The 26395-nt window shown below is 38.9% G+C and overlaps 3 protein-coding genes across 6 annotated transcripts in view; 1 reads left to right on the top strand and 2 right to left on the bottom strand.

Moving 5' to 3' along the window:
* Positions 1-3203, top strand: part of LOC135435123 (uncharacterized) — a 39493-nt gene extending 36290 nt beyond the window's left edge. For all 4 annotated transcript variants that reach the window (XM_064692026.1, XM_064692027.1, XM_064692025.1 and 1 more), the window contains one exon: positions 2560-3203. In XM_064692026.1, the coding sequence (XP_064548096.1) occupies positions 2560-3141 (582 nt within the window). In that variant the 3' untranslated portion in view covers positions 3142-3203. The remainder of the gene's footprint in view (positions 1-2559) is intronic.
* Positions 1-26395, bottom strand: part of LOC135435127 (uncharacterized) — a 169385-nt gene that overhangs the window by 75732 nt on the left and 67258 nt on the right. Inside the window, exons 3-6 of the mRNA XM_064692033.1 lie at positions 20465-21414; positions 6778-6885; positions 6420-6511; positions 4431-4681 (exon numbers count right to left, since the gene is read on the bottom strand). Of these exons, the coding sequence (XP_064548103.1) occupies positions 4431-4681; positions 6420-6511; positions 6778-6885; positions 20465-21240 (1227 nt within the window). The 5' untranslated portion in view covers positions 21241-21414. The remainder of the gene's footprint in view (positions 1-4430; positions 4682-6419; positions 6512-6777; positions 6886-20464; positions 21415-26395) is intronic.
* LOC135435113 (protein kish-like) lies at positions 13315-13778 on the bottom strand. The gene has a single exon (XM_064692015.1). It carries the CDS (start codon positions 13676-13678, stop codon positions 13460-13462), a length of 219 nt encoding a protein of 72 aa, XP_064548085.1. The 5' UTR covers positions 13679-13778; the 3' UTR covers positions 13315-13459.

Below are 26395 nucleotides of genomic sequence, written 5' to 3'. Positions count from 1 at the left end.
TATCGCATTTGTCAAGACCCTTTCACGACCCTGGGGTAAGACAGCTTTTAAAGTAAATTGCCAGCAATTACGAGCAAAAGGGAGTGACTACGGTACATTCAGAACTGACCTCAATCATTAGTTGATAAGCGCGGCAAGAGTTGAATGTACAAGCCACCCGTGAGTCACAGCGACGAGAAGAAGATGCCAGCCCAGACACTCCAAGGACACACAGAACATGAACCAAGTGGGGGGTCATCATAAATCAATGAGTAGCTCAGTGCGAGGGAAAGGTCAGCCCCAGTTGCGCCCTTGTCGCGAAGAAATAACTGGAGACTGCAACTTTATTGCTGAGAATGGTCTAAGATTTATGGTAGATCCAGATAAAGTCGTTGCAGCAAGCAAAAACAAAACTCTGCAAGCAACTGCAGTGAGTCCTTCTACAAAGGATGTTGGGACATGGACAAAAACTGCTTCGCATTCTGGCCCAGAATCCTGCGCTACAGTTTTGACTTTTCGCTGCATGTGCCGCGGGCATAGAGTTCGCGATGTGGAGATTGAATTGAAGACATGCAGCTCGGAAATTGAGTGACAATTGAAATATGTCAATTCAGGGATATGCAAAGAAATTTTTGAAGATAAAAAGTGCATTGAATGAGATTGTGAGTGAGCTATAAGTTCATCTTTGTACTCCAAACTGGTTAATGAAGGATTCGTCAAAGTCATTATTAAAAGATAAGCGTCTAGGATTTGGCAGGCCGGAACAAAAGCTGCTGAGTAGCAAACTTTTAGTGCAACAAAGTTATAAAGGTTAAGTATACGCAGGGGATACACGCGAATTTAGATGATTATCAAAGAGTTTATTATCTGCCGCTACTCAGGAAAAGAAAAAAACTTTCGTAATTTCCCGTTTAGCAAAAGGACGAAAGCACCAATTAAAAGTTACTGGGAACCGGGGAGGCATCCAAGCGTCAATTGCCACAAATCAACTTTTACATTAATTTATTTTGGAGAGATGAAAGCCGAGGTGGAGAACGAGAATCCAAATGGGAAACGAGTACGAGAATCAAAACGAGAACGAGAATGTCAAGCAGGCCCTTGAGTGAGTGACAGTCAAGACATGCTCCAAATATTTATGGCCTTAGTCGAAGCAGAGTCCAAAACAAACTTGATAAGTTGCTCCGGGGGCTAACAGATGGGGGGTTACACTCTGAACGGCTTGTAATCTATTTAAAGTGAGTCGCGGCCACTAAAACTCAATTAACCCCGTTTGATGCAGCACGAGGCAATTGAAAAAGACAGAGACGGCAAGTCAAATGAAAAAAGGGGGCGAGAGAGAAAGAGAGAGAGAGAGAGAGACGAGAAGAGAAAAAAATACCACAGACAGAAAAGAAAAAAGAAATCAAGGCAAAAGATTACAAACGGAAATGGCTGGATATTAAGTGGGCTTGAGGGGGACTTCTATAGATAGATATATGCATGTTATATAGGCGTGGCATGGGCGGCGTTCTTGGAGAATTTTTCACTTAAAACCGCATTGATACTCAATTACCAGTGAATGGGTTGCCAGGTTAAAGGATTGTGGGGCCGCTGCCACTCGAACTTGAACGGGAACAGCGAACAGCAGAGGCGCAAAACAAACGTCGGATGTTGAGCACAGGAAAGCGGAAACACTTTGCAACGGAAATGAAACATCAATTAAAGTCGCGCACTGCTCAACGGCTGGCAACCCTGCTCGCTGCCAAAAATATATTGCCTTTCGTCCAATGCCGCCATTGTTAATCCTTGCGGTGGTCGCTGCCATTGAGGCCACCAGCGGCACGAGAACTGGCACGGGTCCGGGTGTTCTGAGTGTAGCCCCCTGTAGGCTGTAAGTTCCTGCAAATCTCGCAACGGCAAAGCCCCATTTTTCGTTAGGTTACTGCTTAATTGCAAACCGCCGCATGGCATGGGGCATATATGTTCTTATTTGGCACACTACAGCAGGATAAACAATTTATTTGCGATGAATATTTTTTTGCAATTGAAAAAAACAAACTTTTTTTATTTATTGATCCCTGTCAACAATTTGAAAATAAAAATAAAAATATGCGAATCTGTATTTATGGCTAGTAACCAAATTTGGCAATTCGATTACCCTTGATTTTGTCCAAAAATATGGCAACCACGCCCACAGCCGCCTCGAAAATTGCTGAGAATCAAAATTTTTTACAAGTCACAATTTAAAATTTTCAACTCAACAACTTTAATTTCTGAGCACTAGTTTGAGATGTGCTAAGCTGCTGCCGCACTTGGGAAGTGTCCTTAATTTTGAAAGAATAATTATATATGCGAAGCAAACGCAGGGAAATAAAATAAAAATTAAATCAAGAAATTAGTGTTACAATTTTGAATAAAAAAGGCTTAAATCTTTATCGCAGGCAAAACATTTTTTGCTACAGGCTAACGTGAATTTTAATTAATTTTGAAAGGCTAATCATCGACCACTTTCTTATTTCAATAGAATTTCTGATGTGTTTCCTGATAACAATGCATTTATTTTATGTCTGAAAAATCCTAATACATCGTTTTTTTTTTTAGCTAACTGAACGCTTGGCCAAAATGGCTGGCCTCAACAAACGTGAGGACGCGATGCATACAAACCCGAGCAGCGTGGCAGGCAGTCGCATGAACTCCATACCAAATTCTCAATTGAATGTGGATCTAAAGGCTTTGGATAAGCTGGTAAGCAGCCTGTTGGAGCAGCAGTCGGCTAGCGCCGGTAGTGGCAACAACGCCGCCTCCAATTTAGAAGCGGGCAGCCGTACGCCACCCGTGCAACGCAAGCCGTCCAAGAAACTAAATCGCTGGCGTCCCCTGTCCCGCTCGGTGCACAGCTTTAAGCGCGGCGAGGGCAGGGACTACGCGGGCGGCAACTTTACGCAACTGCAGGAGACACAAGCGCCGCTAGCCCAGCATGCGCCCAACATGCCAACCATCATGGAGAGCAGTGCCGGCAGCCCGGCGCCCAACAATGCCCAGCCTCCGGCGCACAACCCATGGACTGCTTCACTGGAGCGCACGCCAGGCGCAGTGCGGAATATGCTGCACAGCATCAGCCAGGCAGGCAACGGTGCTGATCAGGAGGATCAGCTCAATTTAACACAGAATTATGTGGGCTAACCAAAAATAATTTGATATACATATAAATATTCACAAATAAAATATCGTTCATTGTTGTTAAACATTTTATGCTGCAATCAATTGCACCGAAAATCTGTAATTTCGGTTGATTTTAACATTAAATTATCAAAAGATAAGCCCTTTACTATTTGTTTTTTTGAATAATAATTATTAGGTTTGAAAATGCATAACAATGTTCATTATTTGTCCTAATTAACTCAGTGAGTAACTGAGTGACTGATAGTTGATTTATAATTTCGACGGGCGGGAGCATTATCTCTTAGATATGAAGCATAAAACTAACAACTAAAGAAAAAATTGCTAAATGAAGACTTTAAGAAGGTTACAACAAGGAGAACAATTTGACAGTGAGATCAACTCATATCCTGTACACATCTCGAAAAAAAATTTAAAAATATTTAAAGTTAAATTCACAGAGTCTACCTCAAGCTTAACCGCAGAAGAGTGGCAAGGTTCGGGCGAGGAGCGCTTTGCCGCCCAGAATGTCAACTGGCTGACTGTAGCAGTTAATATTTTGAAGGAGAACAGCCGGCAATAGGATGGGGGAGTCACACCCAGCGTTGACTGATGATGATTTTCGTGTTGCTGTTTGCAGCCTGTCATCATCAGAGATACAAGCACTATGGATACCGCTCCAACCCGGCTCGGACTGGCACTCAAAGCAGATGTGGTTGGGGCACAGGGGAAGACAATAATGAAGCTGTTTGAAGCTGTCTGCTCGTTGCGGTTGTCGGGCAGTAATGATGATAAAATTGCCAGGCCTGCAAATTCTAATGCAGTGCGAAAAAGTAGGGGAAATAAAAAGTGCCTGCCATTTAGTTGTAAGTGGGCGCTAATTAAAGTGAGCGCTTGAAATATTGCACAGCCATTGACTCTGCCGTTTTTTATGAAATGCAGAGCATTCAAAGGCGAAATATGGTGGAAATTGTTTTACTTCAATTATTTAATTTAATTTTATGAAAAAAAAGTACGATTTTTAATCGTCTTTCGATGCAATATGTACGCATCGCTGTTAGTAAAACGTTTACGAATTTGGAACAAAGAAGAATTATCATCAATAATGCTGGCGGTAGCGCAAAAGCGAATGAATGAGAAAATTTACACAGTATATGTATTCTTAAATATGTGCTCCCATGTGGGTCACGTAGTCGTCGGTAACAGGGAGAGCGCGAGGGGGGCGACTGGGCCTGTTAAGTTTTACAAGTATCCTAATCTTATTTTTAAAGTGCTTTCCATTATATGTAGCAATGCTTTTATAACTCACTCACCTGTCGCTCCATGACGCCAGCCAACTGTTCGCGCTCCGAATTGCGATAGTATCCGGTCAGATTGGCGCCCAGTCGCATGGTCACTTCGTAGCGCGTTTTGCCACTACGTGCCGCATTGCGATTGCCTCTCACGTTGAAAAAGCCGGGATTGCCAATGCCACTGCCACTAGAACTGGTGCTGGAGACGGCTATGTTGTTGTCAAATTCGCATGCACGTTGGCAATTACTGGCACTGGCATTTCCAATGCAACCTTAAGGAAAAAAATACAATGTGGAAAGAAATATGATAAGTATGTAGAGCAATTTGTTTGGAAATATAGCTCAGTTCCTTGAATTGTAAAATTTAAATGCGTGCTGTGCCCAAAGAACGCTTTAATTTTATTGAGCTCAACCATTAAAATGTTTTGCATAGGACAACTAGGGACAGCCAAGTGTAATAATTTAATAATAGCCACCCAGCAAAGCTGCCTTGTCATAGTCACACAAAGAGCTAAAGATTTCTACCGCACCACCTCGAGGTCTGTAAAAATGCAATAATAGACATTACAGCGCATGAAAAATGCGAGAAATGTTTGCGCCAAGTGCTGAACACACACAGAGATAGCCCTCGTCCAGCCACGTGCCTTTTTGTGGCCCATTTTACTATGCATTTACCACCTGACCCTCGGTGAGCTTGGAAAGTGAATGTCAAATTCGATGACGTTGCCATTCTAAAAAAATGTTGCCAGGGGACCGAAAAGGGGACTGAACACTTATGCCACTAGTCAGAGTTCTGCTCTCATGACATATGAAAAGAGGGTGGGATAGTTGCTTCATCAAAATGTCAGATTCTTGTTTATTTATGAACGTATCTAGTTGAGAAACTGTTTGTATTGTTTATTAGATAAATCCAGTTTATAATCTGTTAAAGCAGACAATTACTGCTTTCAAATCTCAAAGTCTGACTTAAATACAATGTAAGTCGAGCAATTCAATGGATAGAAGAACATTTAGAAGAATTTATAAACAAATTTCTAGTAAATTGTTGAGGAAGGTTGCGTTATGATTATGTTATGGATTGTACAAAGAAAAATCTTAGAAAATGTTATAAGTGAGTAAGTAAGTAAATTCAGCAACTCTTTTATATAAGTATATTATTTTTATCGGTTTCTTTATAAGGTACGACCACATGGGCAAGAAAGTGTTGATCAGTGCAATTTTCCAAATGACCCTGACTTAAATCCAACAATTATACAAAATCATGACCAAATAACATTATACATATATCCAGGAAAAATAGACCAGCTTTAATGTGTACAAAACATTCGATTAAATATCGCCAATGGAAAGAATAAATAAAATTAATCGGGTCCTGTAGGAAGAAACGGTTAAAAACCAATGAAATTTAATTCTATTTTCTATTTCTATTTCTTATTTGGAACCCCTTAGAGAACTGTTTCGCCTTATTTAGTTAAACTTTAAAAACTATTACGAAATTTAATACACGTAAATGTTTGCCACGTTGTGATGGGACTATCCCTGATTAACCATTGCTCGAAATTGTTGCGAGTTGCAGTTACAAAACAATGTCAACAGTGGGTGTGGCATGAGGGGCAAGTGACAACCTGAACCCTTTATACTATTGCCCGTTAAATGGCGCGACAAAGTCAGGCAAAACGGCAAATACCTTTCCACAGCCCACAACCGATTGGGTCGTGGCCCTGCACCGACTCCCCTAACAAGCTTCTTTGCTTGCACTGTGAACGTTTAATGTTTCACGGCGTGCATCGAGCGCAATTTAAATGCTTAATTATTGCCTTAATTAAATTGTTTCTTCTGCTTCATTTTTATTTGCTGCAATCTTTCTCTGCCTTTCTTTCTCTCGCTTCCTCTTTTCCTTTGCACTGCTATTTTAACAAATAATTTTTTGTTTTTCTGCCACTCATGCTCAATTTATTATTGCTTGTTACGTTTGATTAAATTTCATTTACTTTCTGTGGGTCCACTTACCCATAATTGTTTCGATTATTTCGGGTATTTCGCATTTGGTTCCTTTGTAGCCCGCTGGACAGTGGCAGGTTATGGCCGCATCGCCAATGTGCCTGTAATTTCAAAGAAATTTATCAGTTCAGATTATGATTTATTTAAAGATCTCGAGTCTACTTTCTTTAGATAAAACGTTCCTATATAGAACCATAAGATTTCGTTAATAGAAGATAGATACGATGAAATTTCAAATTTAGTATATTGAAATTTTAAAATATGCATGCTGACAACTACTTCAACACTCTGGTCTGGTATTGTTCTTCTGGGCATAAAACCCAGCTGAAAACTGTCAACTTTATTGTTCTATGTGGAGTGTACTTACTTGCATGTGCCACCGTTTTGGCAAATATTTGTGTGCGCATCCGTGCAGAGTGGACCATGCCCACAATCGCTGCCACTGAAGCCGGGGAAACAGGCGCAGCCATATGAGCTGTAATGGAATGTAGATTGAAGATACGAATGTGATTAATTAATGTTTGTCATTTCTCTTTATTGTTTAGTGTAGCTCTAGCTCCCCACAGATAAGCTGTCAGGGCTAGACTTGCTCTGCTCTGATATATCTGGGAGATAGGTCTTCACGCAGTTGTCAGCGCTGGATTAGGATTTGCGAACCGCTCTCGATCTGGGTTTTGGCACAAGCTAGGAGTTGTCAGCTGCTGAGTTCTCAGCATAAATATGTAAGCATGTTTTTTTTTTAACTCGTACATGTGAATATGTTCAAGTTAAAGTTTTCGCTCAATATTCTGGAACGTGACTGAAACTAATATTGCAAGAGGCAAATTTCATTCCATCAGAGCTTCAGCATCGGCAGCATTAGAGCTAAATGCTAAGGTCACACACGTGACCCCAGGCAATAATTTAAATAACTTGGCGCCAAGGATACGCTTGAGTCGCAGAGCGAAGCAAATTATGGCTAGCAATCGCCTACGTCATGTTGACAGCCTTGAAAAAGCATTTCTCACTTATTAAGTTAAATTACGAGTAATTACGCGTACAGGTCAAGCTGTCCTTGAGCTCTCTTAGGTTTGCTGCACAAATTCAGGACTATTTCTATTTAATGCCATTAAAATAGGCACCGGAATGGTTGGCCCTAGTTGCCTTTAACATGTCGCTTCAGATTCGGACGAAAATGTTTTTAAAATCTAAATAAAAATTCGTAATACGTTAAATGATTAAATCTGGTTGCGGGTGGAATTTACCAAAGAGTTTAATTAGATTCTTCTACCATGTCAATTTCCATTTGAATTTATACGAAGCAAACGGCTGCAAATTGCATTCGGCTTTTGAAATCACAGAAATTAAGTCACGCTAACAAAATATTCTCGTTGACAATTTAATTGGGGTTCGGAGTTTAGCTAAAGTTAGAAAATAGAAACAAAAACATAAACACAAAGGTCGCCATTTATATGTTAAATAATTGCGCAGCCTTTCCCATTTATTTCACACTCTGTCTGACCCAGTGTCCGTCCGTCTGAATGTCGCTCGTTTTTCAGCGCCAACAATGGCACTTGTTGTCTCCTGTCTGTTGTCTGCTGTCTGTTGTTGTTGCGTCGCTGACACATGTCAACAGAAATTAATTTTTGGAAACATTTTTAGATTGTTTAGGAGCAGGAGAAAAATATATTAAAGTACTTCGAACATAAAAAATAGGGAAAATTTATAAAGAATTTTTAATAAAGATTTTGTTTTGTTTTGAAAATTTTGAAAAATTCGACCCCCAGACGGAGTATGATGGTCAAGAACGCAGCCGCATAATTGTGCCTTCCAAACGTTAGGTGATGAGCCTGCAGTTCGCCGGTTCAAATTTAGCAGCAATTTGTATTTTGAATTTATATTGTATTTACTTATTTTGCTCATTAAAATAGAATTAGTAATACAAAAAAAAAGAAAACCCATACGTGTTAGCAATTTGAGCGTTACACAAACAATTTCGGAACCAATTGCCCTTCAACATTTCTTGTTCTTTCTTTTATTAAGCATAACTGATATGTTCATTGCGAGAGCGTATTATGGTTCATCCGAAATATAGCTTGCTTACCTTCCTAAGGGAGAATTCGGCGATGGTACAGCTCTCATTGAGAACAAGACTTACTTGTTATCTTGTCACGCTGTTGACAATAAAAGGTTTCGGCTATAGTAAGTTGACCTTAATGATTTCTGATATTACAGCAGGCACACATAACTGAGCTGACCCTGAATAATAGTATAGACTATTTAGAGTTGCTCCTATTTAATATACTCTTGTTACACACTCGATAGATACAAAGTTTGTGGATCAGACTTTTCACGAATAAAAGTTCTTGGTAAATATGCCCATATACGAATTGATACTCTACATTTTTCTTGTTTTAATGTCAAACTTTGAGGTATCAAAGCAAAATAAAGGACAAACTAATTGATCTGCTATTAGGGCTATGGGCAATACGCATTAGCTGATAGCTGAACTTGTGCTGATACTCAATGCATGTTAAGCATATGTCGACTTAGCCCCAAGCCATAAAAGTAGTGAAAGCGAAAAAGTTTCACATTTGGCTGGCCCTACGCTCATAACTTTAACGAAAGAAATCAAAACGTGCCCAGGGGTATGACAACAAAAAACCCTTGGAGGCGACAAGAAAACTTTTCCTTTCATTCTGCATTTTTCGAAAAACTTTCACTTGGACTTCTCGCAGTGTTTCGACTGTGGTGCTTTAATGGGCATTCCCGAGGAGTGTATCGGAATATTTCGAGCAGCTGACAAATTTTTTATTAAGGGGTATTATTTTAAAGCGTTTCTTCTGCTCCTGTAGGCCATAAATTAAAGCACATTATATTGCTTTTGACCACAGACCAAGGCTTTGGTCGAATTCGAACTTTTTTAAGCAACTGCTTTTGTTGCCTTTAGCTATATATCATACAGCTCAATGTATGTTTTGTAGGTGGCATGGTTCGGGCCACACCCATTGTTGAGGACCTACACGTGGCGCTGTTGTTGTTGTTCTTCTCCCTGTGTAACTTAAGTGCATAAGTAAATGTGCCTTTGTCTAGCGGAAATTAATTGCCTCTGTGTTCGGGCATCTGCGGTGCTTACAATTACAAGTCTCGTGCGAAACGTCCTTGCTTGTCCTGCCGCCTGTGACGGAAGCGTTTGCCCAAATAAATTCCACACATGGCTGTGCTTCTGTGTGACCAACAAAAGCTGCTGTCGAAAAACTTAAAAATTCAGCTGCTACAACAATGTATATTCGTCTTTATGATACCCCAAAAAAAGGATTTATTGGTGCACAAGTTATCAAGAATAAATTATAAGAACGTGTTTCCGTCTTTAGCCGATTTTCAATATTTTAAAGATAATATTTATTAATTTAATCCCCTTTAGAGTTTATGAAAATATTTAAAACTAAACATGCAAAGCGTTTGATAAAAAGTGCATTGAAAATTCAATGTGTATCTCTCGCATGCAGTGTTTGTCTTTTTTTGAAACGTTCAAATTCACCTGCACCTGTTTTCCCCGTATGCTGAAGTTTTTCTGCATATTTTTAGATTTTTTTTACCCATTTTTCGAGGATTTAAAACTTTTTACCCAGCAAAAATGCTGGCAAACGTAGTTTAAATATTTGTTGTATTTTTTTTTAGATTATTTTACCCTGTACCCATACCACGAGTAAAAACGGGTATACATATATGGTGCACATACGCAGATGTATTTAGAAACAAAAGTATATATTCTCGATTATATTTGATGAAAATCTCTCTCTTATGTCATTGGATATATGAGTTAAGGATTAATATTTTAATTATAAAGTAAAAGCCCCAAAGCAATAATATTCTTAGAAAATTAATTTACGATCTGATCGAGTACTGTCTGTATAAATATCAGGGGAAGTTACTCCTTTCATACTGATACACATTTATGTACTTGTTAGCTAAAGTACGATTGTAATCGGTCCAATTTCAGGGTATATATTTGTTGAGCGTTCTTGTCTAAGCTATTCCTAGTTGTTGATATTTATGCTTGCCTGGCGGTCTGCTGCCGTAAATAAAAATTGCATTGTTTTGATTGGGAAATCGAGATTTTTCGCAGTGCGTTTTAAATTCATTTAAATTTCAAATTCAGCTCAACAATTAAAACTGCGTGCCAAAAGCTGTTACACTTTTATGGGTTGCCACTCGAAAAATGCTGACAGCAGAGCACAGACTGCAGTCGCTTGGCTGCGTTTTTCGAATCGCAGAAAGGACTAATAATTTCCATGACACACACGCAAACATATATGTGTGTGTGCGTGTGGATGTTTTTGCGTGAGTGTGTTTGTGCATGCCAGCCAATGGCGCGTAGATGCCATCAACATGTCATACTTGCAGCGCCGGCCAACATTCCTTCTGTGAGCTGCACTTACGAACAGCCGACAGTAAGCAGACAAAAAATAAAAAATAAAGACAAGCTGGATCCCAATCGTACACTGAGAGACACTGAAATGAATATCCTACAAAAGAATTTGAAACCTGTTCTTTGAAATCGACAATAATAAACTAATAAATATGTATAATTGCAATATAAAAGGGAGTTTTAAATCTCCGTTCCAATAATAAAAACATTACATATTTTTACGGATTTGCAGATATCACAAATTGTAAGTCTCAGTCTACTTAAATTATATTTTTCATTCTTATAAATTTGATATATGTATATATGTGTGTAAATTTTAAAAACATTTCAATATCAATTTTTGGAAGCCACTGAAATGTACAACAGTTTGGTGTCAGTGTAGCTCACTTGGGTTAGTTGGGCGCAGTCTAACATTCCTAGTAGACGTCTTGACAAAGCGCCAAAAAGCATGGCAGTGCCAAGAGTCATAGAAAATATGAAAAGCGGCTAGTTATATCTCAAACTGGTGCATGGGATCACCACTTAATTCCAGTGAAGAGAAGTCAAAATATGCGACAAATAAATATATATATATATCCTATATCCTAATATCTCTAACATATCTATATATATATATACATATATATATATATATATGAATTACAAATTGTTAGAGATATACTTGGTTAAATATACTATATGTTTGAAAATATAAAAAATAAAAAAAAATTAAATAAAAAATTAATATTTGTATGACTCTCCATGAAATGCATTTAACTTTAAAATAATTTATGGATTTCATAAACATGAACGCATACAAACGGGCGGCAAAGGGTTTTCCACATAGAACACAATGAATAGGAAACGGAATGGCAAATTACAGCAAATTGGTTTCTGTTTCTGTGTGTAAGTGTGTGTGTACGTGTGTGTTTGTGTGTGGAGCAACAAATAAAATTGTAGCAGAAAAAAAGAAAAGCGTAGAAACGTTGGCGGTTATATTTTCCCTTACCTTTTCACCTAATGCAATCAAGTTAAATGCCATTAAATTTGATGGCTCTTTGTGTGCAAAGGGGTACAGAGTACGCAGAATGTATAAAATGTAGCTGAATGTTACAATTGCCCTACGGCTGTTTTTTTCTTTCTTTTTTTTAATAGCCGGACAATCGTAAAAATGCTGTTAAAATATAAAATTTGCATTAGCATTTTTATGGTTTTATCTGTTGTGCGTAGAAATTAATTTTCGAATATTACGCATGCGGAAATTCAATTGCATGCGAGCAGTGACAAGTTCCATACGAGTTTGGAATTGTTGCAGAAATAACAACAGCCAATTATATTTGGGAGAAGTTTCTGCCGACATGCCAGTTGAAGGAGTTGGGGCAACAGTTTGTGGCAGAAGGAACTTTGCAGTTAAGGTAAGCCACATATCGTAAGAGAGGCACAGGAAAATTAAAAGTAAAACTGCCAATAGAGTTCCAGGGCAAACATGGCAAACTTTTAATTGCGCAGAACGAAAAAGAGAGGGAGACAAACAGAGAGAGAGAGTGAGAGAGAGAGAAAGCGAGAGAGAGAGAGAGAGAGAGAGAGAGAGGGAGAGACGTTGCAGATACAAGGCGAAGTCAGATGATGTGACAAAGACGGGTCAAAATTTTGGCCAAACAAAACTTAATTGCAATATGCAAAGCACCAGTGCCGCAGTGAATCCCTCCTGGCACCTAGACGGCAGGCTCAGGCTCAGGCTCAGGCTGCGGCTCTGACTGTGGCTGTGGCCTCCTCGTGCACTTTGGATAAATGACAATGTTTGACAAGGCAAACAATATACGCATTCCCACTCATGACTGCTGGCCATGCGAATGACACTGACACAGTTCAGGCAAGAGCTGCGGCATGCCGGACGTAGCGGGCGTGGTGGGGCGTGGCTGATGTCAAGCGAGTCATTGCACATGCAACACCCACAATATTGTCCTCTTTACTATTTTGTAGGTTGTAGCAGCTACTGATCCCCCTCCCCGCCGGTTGCTGTGTGTCTGCTTGTTTGCTCCCGCACTGAACCTGATCTCATTTAACGCTGTCGTTTTGTTTGCTCAACTTGCAACAGCAGCCGAGCCAACGTTTTTTGTTATGAAATACGAAAAGTACGAAAACTCCGAGACGAAGCGCTGCATATTGATTGCCCCAAGCCAGCACCCATCCGCCCCGCTTAACCACGTGGCACACAATTTGCCACCGCTTGAACGTGGCCTAATTTCAGTTGTTCTTGTTGATGTCCTCCTCCTCTGATTGTCTTCCTGGCAAGGATCCGCTTATAACTAGCTGACTTTGACAGGTTGACAAGTTTTTTTTTTTCGTTTTCCCATGCAACTTTCAGTTCATATGTATGGCAGAGGGACTGGCTCTGCCAGTGGGTATTTGTAAAGTTATGAAGTGATGTCAGAACTTCCTTAGAGCTCATATTTCTCTGCAGTGTGCTCATACAGTAGTTGACAGACCTCCGAGGAAAATATTGCCAGAAAATGTGTTTTAATTATTTATTTTAAAGCAGCTTTTTGTTTCCATTTATCCATATGGATCTACTTTACCGTTTATTCTACACTCTGTTAGCTAGTTGTTGGTGTTTAATAAGCTATAACGATGTATTTCACGCCGTATTAATTTTATTTTAGTTGGAAAAGAGCAACATTAGTGCCATAACAACGCAGGCGGCACCAACCCAAGGCGATTCGCGCTCTCCGATCCGCGCCAACTTCCACAATGTAAGCCGTAAGCCGGACTTATTCCGGTCCAATATCCTGGGGCAGAGTGGTCGCACATAAGCGCACGTGCAGATCAACAATAGGATTACCGAAAGTAAACTTTGAAAGTTGAATAATGCACTCATGTTCTTGTGAATTTGGTTTTTATTCTTCTGTTTTGAGAGAACTTGTACTCGGCAGAAGCAGCAAATAAATTAAACTAAGGTAAATATGTTCAATGTTGAAAAATTAGTTTTAATATGAGGAACAGTTGATAGCCTACTACTCACTTATAATGTTATTTAACAATACTATGTTATACCACAAGACTTGCTTTTTGCTGCGGTAAGGTTGAAACCTTGATTGCTTGGTTAAATTACTTAATAGTATTTATAATCCAAGGTTAGTAACTGAATGATAAAATAAAAAATATGTGATTTACTTTGCTTGCTTCAGTAGAGAAATATCAAAATATCTATATATAAAACTCTTTGTGCTGACTGACTGACCGACTGATTGACTGACTGACTGATTGTTGATCAACGCACACTGCAGTTACCTTGGGTGATGAAGGTGCACGTTAAGACGGGGTTTCGGGAAATTTCATCCGTATGTGCGGAAAACGGCAAAAAACGTTTGTATGAAACTTTTTTGTGTACCATCTGATCGGCCTTAAACTCATTTTCAAAGATCATTGTTCAAATTCATTCATGGTGAAAATGCATGTGAAATTACATACATACAAACACATACATGCATACATACAAACACATACATATTTACATACATACATACATATATACATACATACATACATACATACATACATACATAAATACATACATACATACATACATACATACATACATACATACATACATACTTACATACATACATACATACATACATACATACATACGTACATACATACATATATACATACATACATACATACATACATACATACATACATACATACATATATACACATATATACATATATACATATATACATACATACATACCTACATACCTACATACCTACATACCTACATACCTACATACCTACATACCTACATACCTACAGACATACACCTCCGGCTCCGCCCCTTGGTGCTCCTCCTCCTGGCTCCTCAGCTTCTAGCGTTGAATCCGCCTTCGCCTAATTCATAAGTGAAGCCTGCAAGCCTTACTTACATTTTTGAGAATCGAGGAGAAGGGCAGCTTTAATAAATACGTTTTCTTATTTAAATGTGCCGCGTAACAAGACAAATTGGTCTGGTATTGGTATAGAATACAATTTACATGCATACATACATACATATATACGCACATACATACGTACATACACGCACGCCCATACACACACACATTCACACATATACATACATACATAATGACATACACATGCATACATTCACTAATTCATTCATGCATGCATATAAGTATGTACACATGCATGCATTTCTACATATATACATACATATATAAAAATTCAATTTGGCATCTAAATTTGGCAACATTATTTTTAGTCAAAATTCATGTTAAAATGGTACCCACAAATATTCTACTTATATAGACATAGGTCAAAATTTCCCAACCCCATAACTTGGACTAATCTCAACAGAATTGCACGAGGCTTGGCTCTTTGTTCATAGTTCGGCCTCTTGATCAATGTGCCATCTAAAGCTGGCAACATTATTCTTGTTATATAAAAATTTCTTTTAAGCCTAACAGTTACAGACACTTGCATTGTATTCTTTTGAATTTTTTTTAAATGGATTTTAATGGATTTTTTACTTCAATTTAAGCATATTATTTAATTAAACCTTTTACTAACCCTGAGGAAGGGAAGAGAAAAAGTACCCAGAATCAGCTCAATGAAAAATTCCCTTTGATGCGCCTCAAAGCGAAAAACTTTTTCAATTAAACATTTTCTTCTTAAAAACACAGACACGCAACGAGCACAGAAGGCCCTTATCAAAAAAATAACGTCGAAGTCAGAAAAAATCGAACAAAATATTAAAACATAAATTTTTTTCGCTTCTGAATCGAACTTTTGCGGTGAAGTGCACTAGATTTATGCAGCCCCCAAAAAAATTGATTGGTAGATGTGTGCTCAATGGAGGACGCAACAACAAATAAATGTGTATTTTTTTTTGTTTTTCTTACTGTTGTTTATATTTTTATTTGTAATTTTCTTTGCAGCTGAAAAGGCAGCAACTGCGAAATTAAAACGCGAGCTAAAGAGTCGCCCAACTGGCTGGCCAATTGTTTATGGCTTATTGTTGCTTGTTCTTGCGGAACTTTCTGTGGTGCTCGGGTGCCAAAGCGACAAGTGCCAGACGAGCCCAAGTTGTCGAGCACCAAATAAGTTGTCGAATTCGCAAACATTTTGAATATTTTATGCAAACTTTATTAGCAATAAAATCAAGTTAGCTGCCAAACAATTGTAATGAGCTGGCAAAAGGGCAATGGACATGCGGAAAAGTCTGCATTTCCTGGGAAATGCCAACTACAACAAACTTTTCCATAAGCAATGGCAGCAAAATGAATTTTTTAAAATCCTCTACAAATAAACTTCATATGTTCTTCATCGTGTCTTATATATATGTATCACAGAATCAATCGCTTACATTCACAGAAGTTTACACTGTCAAATTGGCGCAGGTCTTATTTACATTAAAGAGTATATTGTGTTATTGTTAAGACGGAGATGTCAGTCTGTTAGAAGTGTTCAATTAATAAAGAAAATTAAGACCCTCGAGAAAGAATACTTACTTATTTTAAATGTTAATATACATAAAACAGTTGCACATATAAAACGTGGAAATATTAAGATGGGTTAGGTTCACCTTTTTATTTGGTATTTTCTTTAACTTTTAGTTTTCACTTTATTAAGTTGTTACTTTCTATACTACACAAATAAGAGAAAATAAATAATATTCATGAAAATCTAGAATGTAAGTATATCTTTGGTACTTCCCGCAACAGAAAGTCGGACCTTTGCAAAGTTTTAAGACGAAAGGCCTAAGACATAGAGATTATTTTGCATACAAATAGACAGAAGGACAGACGGACATGGCTAGATATATCTATATATATATATACATATATATATATATACTTTATGTCGGAGATACCACTTTCTATGCGCTAAACATTTCCTGACAATATCATAATACCCTCTACAAGGGTTTAAAAGGGAAAACAAATTTAAATGTTAATTAGTAAACCCGTTTTAAATGCTGTTAATTATATTTTATATCAAGACATAAGAAACGATATCGTAAACATAAAATAATAAACTTGAAAATAGCACGTTGCAAATAAAACTACTGATTTAGTATTTAATATTTTGATGAATATTCCCTGAAACTATTTTTTGCTCAAATTGTATCCAACACAACTGAGGCAAGGTACTATTTTGAGCACTCATAAACTTTGAATATACCGTGATATGAAAATGAAACATTTTCCACTTTTCTCACGCACCTCTTGCCTCTGTCGAGAACATTTCACATCTGACGCCGCTTATTACAATTTTGCACACAAAGCCAAACGAGTGAGCTACCAGCTCAGTAGTAAAAGTGAAATTAATAACCAAACCAAATAAAAAAAAAAAAAGGAAAAAAGATTTTCAAGTATACGCACTGTGTGACGCACCCCCCGACGCTGACTCTCATCAACCATTTGACATTTTCAAATGTTATGCATTTTTTCGCACATTTACTTAACAAACGCGCTGAGCACGAGGGCCATAAAAATGCAATGAGAAATTGTGCGGCAAGAGAAACAGAAAGAAAAAGATCAAGAGGAGGATGAGAACATTGGGGATGTGCTGCTTTGACTATGGGCTGTCAGCTGACAACAAACAGGTTCCCCACATTCAACACACAGACAGGCCGTTGTGTGGCACAAACTATAAAGACGGCAACTTCAGCTACTTGTCACCGCGACAGAACGCCCCAAACGCTGCCACGCCCAGCCCTATAAAGCGCTCTGCTGCGAGTTATTTACCGTGTTTGGTCTGTTTGTGTGTTTATCTTACAACACGTAGCCGAAAGCCAAGTTGGTGCCTCATTTGCCTCCTGTTGTTAATTAAGTTGGCGTCGCAGGAGGCTACGTGCCAGACGCTAAATTCTATTGGGGCTAAACAGACCAACAGCCCAACAGGCCAACAGCTCCACAACTCCACAGCTGGCTATCGGAAGCTGTCACTTTTATATTAAATTTCTAGGCAACACATTTCGCTTTTATTTTGACATTAATATTAATATTCAATTAGCCAGGCCCACACGCAGCCTTGGGCCGTCCAATTAATGTTAATTATGCTAAGTAGAAGAGGCCACTTGGAAGTTTTTCTTATTTTCTGCACAAATTGCTGTCAAGTTTTTATTATATTTTTTTAATTTTAAATTTTTGTCAGTCTCATAAATCGCGACACTTGACCCTGTCCCCGAAAGTATAAATTTGATTTGTCTTCTTTATTCTCATTTCTCGTGCTCCATTATATCGTTGTTCCACTGTAATACCAATGGCATGTTAATTGCCTTTAAATTGCAAAATTCGTAAGCGTTAAAACTCAAATTAACAAAGCTATTGAACAATTTTTTTGATCTGCTCGCCTGCCAGTTCTGTTTATTATGCTAATTTAGTTTGCTATTTCGGGGTCTTGGTTTTTCGCTCGGCTTTGGGCTTTACGGCAATTAACTGTGTATCCGTTGGGGTCGGATTGGTGTGGGAACTGTGTAACTTTTACATATTACCATAAATACATCTGTGCTGGCATATAACAGACCAGAGTTAAGGTAAGTGTGAAAAACCATTAGAAAATCCGCAAGCATCATTAAGCTATTCCAAAAAATTTGTGCATTATTTAAATTATTATGAATCGAAGATTAATCTCCTTTAATATTGATTCTACCTTCGAGTCATTTTTATATTATATTATATTTTTATATAGAGGGTTTCTTTAACTTTTTCGATATAGCCATGTACGTCTGTCCGGCCGTCCGACCGTCCATCTGTCTGTTTCTTTGCAAACTTTAAATAAATATTTGCTGCTCAAATTAATGTGATGAATGGATGTGAGGGTGGAATTCAGAACTCTGGTTGTTACTAAATTTCACATAGCTGAATGTGATATGGTTTAGAATCTTTGTCAGTTGGTTTGGTTTTTGTTCTCCTTACGCCTTTTAATAGCTACTTAAACATGATGTGAAAAGGTTTTATTAGTTTTATGACAGGGCTGAGTGTTCTTGAAGCATTGTGAGTAAGTTTTACACATGGCTTTTCCCTGCCACGAAGGCTTTTGGCCACCGCTCGGCATTCGTTTAACCTTCATAAATTATATTGCTTTTAGCCAGCTCAGCGCACATTAGCGCCAGTGCCGCTCGCATGTGCCGCCCATTTATAAGTCATGCCCGAGAATTCTAAACGTGGCAACCTGAGGGGCAATGGCCCTGCGGGGCTGGCGCTGCAGCACCTGCGTCCGGGTGCCACGCATATTTAAACATGCCAAAACTTTTGCGCCTCCCGACCTTTGGCCAAACATTCCGGACGAAACATAGCTCAGCTGACCCGTCGACCGCTGCTGGATTCAAAATTGAGTTCCCTTTCGGTTCCAGTCAATGCATATAAACTGGGCTCAGCGGCAATCGCAACGCGCAAAATCACAGGCGGCTAACCATGCAAACTGTTAAATGTTTGCATATCAATCTTTTCTTTCGAGTGCTCTGTCGTGCTGTTTCTCTTTCTGTTCAGTAGCTGATTCAGATTCTGGTGCTGGCAAAACGGACCAACTGTTTGGGGGCTTTCAGCTTTCAGCCTAAACCAAGTGGGAGCCATACATTTTGCAATGTTCCAGTGGCTGGCGCTGGCGCTGCTGTTGCTGTTGCTGTAGCGATTGCCAAATAACTTCCATTTCGTTGTGCTCCGCTTTTTGTTCCCCAGAGAAAAAGCAAAGCCCCAAACAATGAAAGGCATTGCCAACACATTTTCACCGGGGCTAAGAAACAAAAACCTATACAAAAAGTTTGCATACGCCAAAAGTCAATTGAAAGGTAAGGGCAGCAGCAGCAGCAGCAGCAGCAACAGCTCTTGATGCATTTCCCACTATCTGTGTCTTGTATCCTGTATCCAGCATCCTGTTGCAATTGAGTTTGACATACATGAGGAATTGTATGGCAAGGTGGATCTCGGGTAAGGTGGGGACAGGGGACTAGCCTGCTTGCCAGTTGCCGACTTGATTGATTGATGAAATATTTGGGGAACTGGGGTTGCGAATAGCAGGCAGGTTAAAGGGTAAATCCATTACGATAGTTAACACATTACATAACAAGCTCTCATAGTCCAGTTTTCAACTTCTTTATTGCTTGTGTGGGCATGTGGATTATTCAAAGTCCAAGGATTGGTTAGATTTTTATGTAGAAACTGACCTAAAGCCAATCGGACTAAAAATAATCTTTCGTCTCATGGCTTTAAGCCCTCATTTGCTAATTTTCTGAACTCTGTAAAACACGTTGCAGTTTTGATAGGGTTTTTGCAGTCTAAGATTGCTCTGATTGGAATTAAAGAAATTATTTATTAAATAAATAATGTTTTCTTAATCGGGCTAATCTATATTTTATAGAATAACAACGACAATCAAGTATGTGCAAATCAAGGCTGCGAACTGGATTTTAAATTTATAAATAATTCTGAATTAAAAATTGAATTATTTCATTAAAATTTGAAAAATAAAGAAATGCCTTTAAAAAATTGATAGTTTGAACCAGTTTTTCACCTGTTTCCCATGCTTGTGATTGTAAAAGAAAGAGGGAAATACTCTGAAATTGTTCGAATATTTATATTTATATACGAGGATCCGGGCTCGATTCGCAGGCGACTATTTTAATTGTATATATATTAGTTTATATATGTTCACTCACCTATAATCAGCACTGGCATAGCAGTTGCCGAGGAAACGACACTGTAGTGTATTGCACTGAGTGGTCTTCACCTCGTGCTGTACCTCGTAGGTGATATTGAAGCCATAGACGTCTAACAAGCGATCCAGAGCGCGCAGATGAGTCCCATCCAGCGTGGCCATGGTGAAACGTATTTCCAGGTACTGGCTGTTGAACTGCATCCAAGTGACCTGCGTCACATCCTCCTCGGTCAGGACGAAGACACGGTGGGCGGGCACCTTGAAGTCGTCCGAGTAGTACATATACTCGGTGAATTTGAGGCCGCCCAGCACGTAGAGCTGCGTCAGATAAACCACGATGGACACATTGCCCTGAGCGGTGGCTGGCAGTTCCGAGGCATCAATTATCCAAACGCATTCGATGGGCGTGGTAAAACGATGTGGAAAATTTGGCGTTTGAATGAGGCCATAGCGTGACTTGAGTAGGCCCCCACATCCCGACGAGGAGGACGAGGAGCTGGCACTGTAGCCTAAGCCGGAGCCAGTGCCGCCTGCTGTCTGCTCCCCAATGGCAAATGCATTCAGTGCAAAGTTATGCTTGGCCGCTGGAAAAGGCGGCGGAGGTGGCAGAGGCACCGCGGGCAGCGAGAACTTCTGATCCGGGTTGTTTTGACGCTTGTGGCGAACATTTTGCAGCTGTTGTTGTTGTTGTTGTTGATTTGTTAGCAATGTTGCCGCTGGAAGCAGCATAAGCAGCAGCAATGTCGTTGATAACCTGACGGTTGTCAGCAGCGACATTGACTTGGCTTTTATTATCTACTCGCTTGTTCTGTTACTGTATTTCAACTGGGTCTCCTTCAGCTGGGCGTCTCCTGTTGCTGTCGTCTTATCATTTGCCCAACGATATGCATGGAACACGGTCAGTTGTCGCAGTTGTTGCTCCGACCCGGCCACTCATTGCATGCTGGCCCACTGCAAGAGAGAGAGAGAAAGAGAGAGAAAAGTGTGAGACAAAAAAAGGTGAGATGATGTGAAATTTTTAGCAGAAACCATTTTGACAGCTGTCGTTTGCATTTGAATAACTGCCGCCGTCGCTTTATCCAATCCCACTCGTTCCGACTGACCCCGGCACGCCCACATGTCGCCTGGCACGAGAACTAGAAAATCGTAAACTGTCAGCGTGAAAAAGCAATTTCAAAATCCACTAAAAATGGAGCGCAACGCCACGCATCAATCATGGCTGCCGTGAAGCGGGCCTGCTCATAAAACAAAGGCCCGAAATACTCGGCACTCGAGCGCTTTTCTTTGTCAACTTTCAAATTGTTTTCCCATATTTTGTTGGCACTTGTTTTTCATTTCGGTAGCCGCTCCAAGCTCAAGGCTTACTCGTCGCACATTTGTTGACGCTCCTGCATCTGTCTGCGGGGCATTTCAAGCGCCAAATTGCGAAAGCTCTTCAACTGGTTGACTTTTGTAGTTTTCGTGGGGTATTAGTGGCAGATTTGCCTTTAAACAACGGAAGCTCCCACTGAGTGAGCGGAGGCCCAAAAGCCAAAAATCATATGGATAGATATGGGAGAATGGCGTTTAAATTTATGCCAACGTTTCTTCAAGTTTTCCCAATCACATTAAATACAAAACTTAAAGAATATCAGAGCCAGAACAAGATGACCAATAAAATTGGCAATTCATTGACAATATTCAATTTTAAATACATTGATGTTTGCATTTCGATGAGCACAGTTATAAAAAATTGTGTACACAAACTTACTTATTAAAACACTTTTAAAGTTGGCTTCAAATAACCTAATTGCTTAATGAATACAAATAATCAGGTTTTTACTATCTAATAGCTAATAAAATTTATTCTTATTAGGTTATGACTATAATGAATCAAATAATTAAGGTAAACAAAATACTAATTGCCAACAACATTTCAAGGCTCACATTTCACAGTCACTAAACACACACACAGACATATATATATATTCTCTTCACAAAGAGCATCTAAAAGACATTAAACACATCGAATGTAATTAGCATAATAATTAATAGCAATGCTAGCTGGCATCAAATCACAAAGCAAGCAAGACTAATCACATTCAAAATAGATTTGCTGATGTTTTGAATAACTGCATTATAACATAGTAAACAAAAATATAATAGCTAAAACAACAACAAAATGCACACAAATTGGCAAAACCAGAACAAATTATAAATGACCAAAATGCCTGCCGCAAATACCATGTTGCTCAAATGTCAAACGAACGCCATGTGAGCGTTTGATCCATAAATTATTGACAGTCTCGAGCCATGACGTTTGGCACACAAACACTGAGAGTTGGGCGATAAATGGTATTGTGGGTGGCTCTAAACATACATTCTAACATATTTGCTTATACACACACACACGTACACAAACACAATCCCTGTAGGACTGTTTTTTCTGCTTTGCAACCCCCTCTCAAATCTTGACACATTTCTTTTAATCAACATTAATTTTTGTTGATTTATATTAACTTGAAATAAGTACACATATTACTTTTTTCACTTCAATACTTAATATATTGTAGTAGCGAAATGCATACATACATGCAAACATTTAGTCAAGGTCATTTCCTTTAATCTTTAATCATAAAACGAACGCGGAGTCAGGTGCAATCAGAACAAAAAAGACGCATTAAGACTATTTTGTATTTAAATTTTCAAGTGACATTTGTCTTCTACAATTGTATATTCCTTTCAATGAGAGTTTCAAAAGAAAAAAAACTCTGCCGTTAGATTGATCAACAACAAAATGTTCGTAAAAATATGACATATATGTGCCGTCAGAACCAGGTAGCTGCAATTTTCATTAAGGCTGCCTTTTGGGTCGAAAAGGAACACCTACACGGGAAAAACGAAAACAACACAGCGAAATACGTGTTTTAAACCAAAGTGATGTCATGAACATGCCTGACTTATCATTGCCTGTATCTGAGCGTCTTACTGACAAGCGGGAGGTCGCCGGTTCAAATTTAGTTGGTATTTGATTGCTTATTTCAACTAAAATTCGAAGAAATACATTTCTTTGAAAGTCCTCAATTAGACACAATTCCAAATGTGCAGAAAGGTTGTTCGTGGTGAATATTTAAATGACTTTCCATGTAATCGCACACAAATAATTTTGCTAAGGATTCTGTTAGTATTTGATGTGTGTATTTGCCCGTTACAAACGTAAAAAGTTTGCTTTGGGGAATGGTAAAAAAATAAGCTGATATGAACATATCTTTTTATTTGTTCTATGTTATTCCTGCGGATTACTTTATATGTATATACATATACTTAGCTCTCACTTTCCTTCTACTCTCACTAGTGAAAACTGGGACTGAAGTGGGTGAAGCTAATAAAAACACTTGCACCAAATATCTTCTTTTTTTTTTTTGGAAATTTGTGTCTAAATTTTACTTGTCTCTTTAAGCCAGGCCTGAACGCATTTCGCACACGTCGCATTTAACTTTAAGGAAACGGCAAAGGTGTCTAAACTTCGTTGCTGCTGATGGTGCTGCTGATGATGCTGCTGATGCTCTGCGTGCGCTAACAAGTTTAATCAAATGACAATGTCGTAACACGTGCATACATTTGGGCGCCCTAAAGGCATAGCTGCCACTGCTTGACTAAGACAAGTCTTAGCTGACAGCCCTGGCACATGTGAGCACGCAAAGTCATAGGCCTTTAAGCGCCCGCCTCTGCCCACGCCCCGTGCTTTTTGCACAGCTCCCTCCCCTCCAACTCTCCCTTCTGCGTGCGTGGGAGTGCGCGATTTTTACTTTCAAATTACTTTAGTTACGCATTTTAAGCATAATGAATAATTTTTTGCAGCTTGGCATGCGAATGTCGTGCCTGTAAAAAGTTCATTTACTTGCCCCGTCATATGTATGGGATCTCAAGAGGGTTTTATAGAGTTATTGCCCTGGATGATGACACTCTTATTAGAGCTCTGGATAAACTACAACATTATGAAATATTTAATGAAGGTATCTAAAATGTATTATGCATGAATTATGTATGTAACTTGAATTCAGAATTAGTTCTCTGTTTTATTTGCCTTGCCTTCAGAAAAGCATGCAACTACTTAAATAAACCATCTACAACTGTGTAGCTAGAAAGAACCGCTGAGAAGTTGCATACTTTTAGGCCGTCTTATTCAAACCTATCGATAACTAAGTTATTTTGTACCCTTGCAGAGGGTATTATAATTTTATCTCTAAAAGTTTAAAGCATAGAAGTATATATATCTTTGATCAGTATATACGGCCGAGTCGATATAGCCATGCCCGTCTGTCTGTCGTATGCAAACTAGTCTCTCAGTTTTAAAGCTATCGTCATGAATCTTTGCATATGTCCCTCTTTCTGCTGCTCTTGATCGGACTACTATATATTATAGTTGCCATAGGAAAGATCGATCGAAAAGTATCTTCTTGTATGAAAAACTAGTTGTCTATCAAGATATCTTGACCGAACTTGGCATTTATTAGTTATACTTCGCGTCTCATACTTAGATACGCAAAGTCCTATCAATATCGGACTACTTTATCATATAGTTGCCATAGAAGCGATAGGTCGAATATGAGGTTCTTGTATGAAAAACTTTTTGTTTTTAAAGATATCTTAACCATACTCGTCGTTTGCTATTTTCCCGGTGCTTCTTATATACGTGCAAAGTATTATGAGCATTATTAAAAGGTTCGGTCTGCAAGAGTATTAAATTTTCGGCGTGCCGGAGATGTCCCTTCTTTCTCGTTTACATTACAATCAAAATTATCATGGAATTTCTCACTTTCGTAGCGATTCCAACATTTTAAATCGATCAAAACCGCTCTTTACTCATTGAAATGCAGGGTATACACATAATAGCTTAGATAGCTTGACCTGAGGCAGTGCCTAAGGCCATTTAAGTGCTCTACGATATAATATACCTTTGGCGTTAAAGTTTGAAATTTTAGAAATATCCCTTCTTATCCTGCCGTTATGAGTCAAGGAATTATTGCAAGGATCTTGATAAATAAGCTAAAAGCCTTTTGGATAATATTTAAACGGCTGCCTGCTTGATTTCCCAAGGAAAAGGTAAACATAAAACATAAGGTAAATTCAGTAAAAATGTGCGCTCTCTAACATTTTCGGTCTTAAAAATGCGTTGATCGACGTTTAGTCAGTCGGGCCAAGCAGTTTAATATGGATCGAGCTATGTATTAATCTATATGCATTCTTTCTGAAGAGCTATTGTATTGGGTATGATAATCTCTCACCAATCTCAATTTTCCAGTAAATAGAATTATTAATATAAGTGAGAAAAAAAAAGAAAAATATAAATATGAAATTCACGTCAAAACAATGACGCGCTGCCCTGCACCTGTCCGTTGATAACGGGGCGAGCGTTTAGCGTTTTGCTCGGCGGGCACTTCAACCTCAACTCAGATACCGATAAAGAACCCCAGGGCCCAGCCAGCTGCTCAGTTGCCGCTGCCGTTGGCGTTGCCGTTGCCGCTGCCGCTGCCGTCGACGCGTCGAGCAAATTGCCAATTTAAATTGGCCGCGTTAAATTAGTCGAGTTATCAGCCTCCACGGCGGCAGGTGTACGGGTAGTGAGTGCTGCGGATCGAGCTATAGTTGTTATTGTATTGTTGTTGACATTCATGCAATATACAATAGTTGTGACTTCTTAAAGAAGTGAAGCGGAAATTGTAACGTGCCCAATTGAGCTATTTCAATACTATTCCTAAATTCTAAAATCTTAACGGAAATGTTTGCATAATGCCCGCACTTGCCCCGGGGGCTGTGGCTTGTGGTTAGAGCATGAACGGCTGGCGTGTCCGTTTCGAGTGGTTTGTTAAAAAGTGAATGAAATAAATTCGACAAGAGAAATAAAAAACGAGTGTGAATGTGAATGTGAACAACGAGTACCCAAACGCTC

This window comes from Drosophila montana, unplaced genomic scaffold, assembly GCF_035044405.1.
Source record: "Drosophila montana isolate Dmon_TW-CO22-7 unplaced genomic scaffold, ASM3504440v1 contig_3513_1, whole genome shotgun sequence".
Lineage (NCBI taxonomy): Eukaryota > Metazoa > Arthropoda > Insecta > Diptera > Drosophilidae > Drosophila > Drosophila montana.
This window is presented reverse-complemented; position numbering and strand designations above follow the sequence as displayed.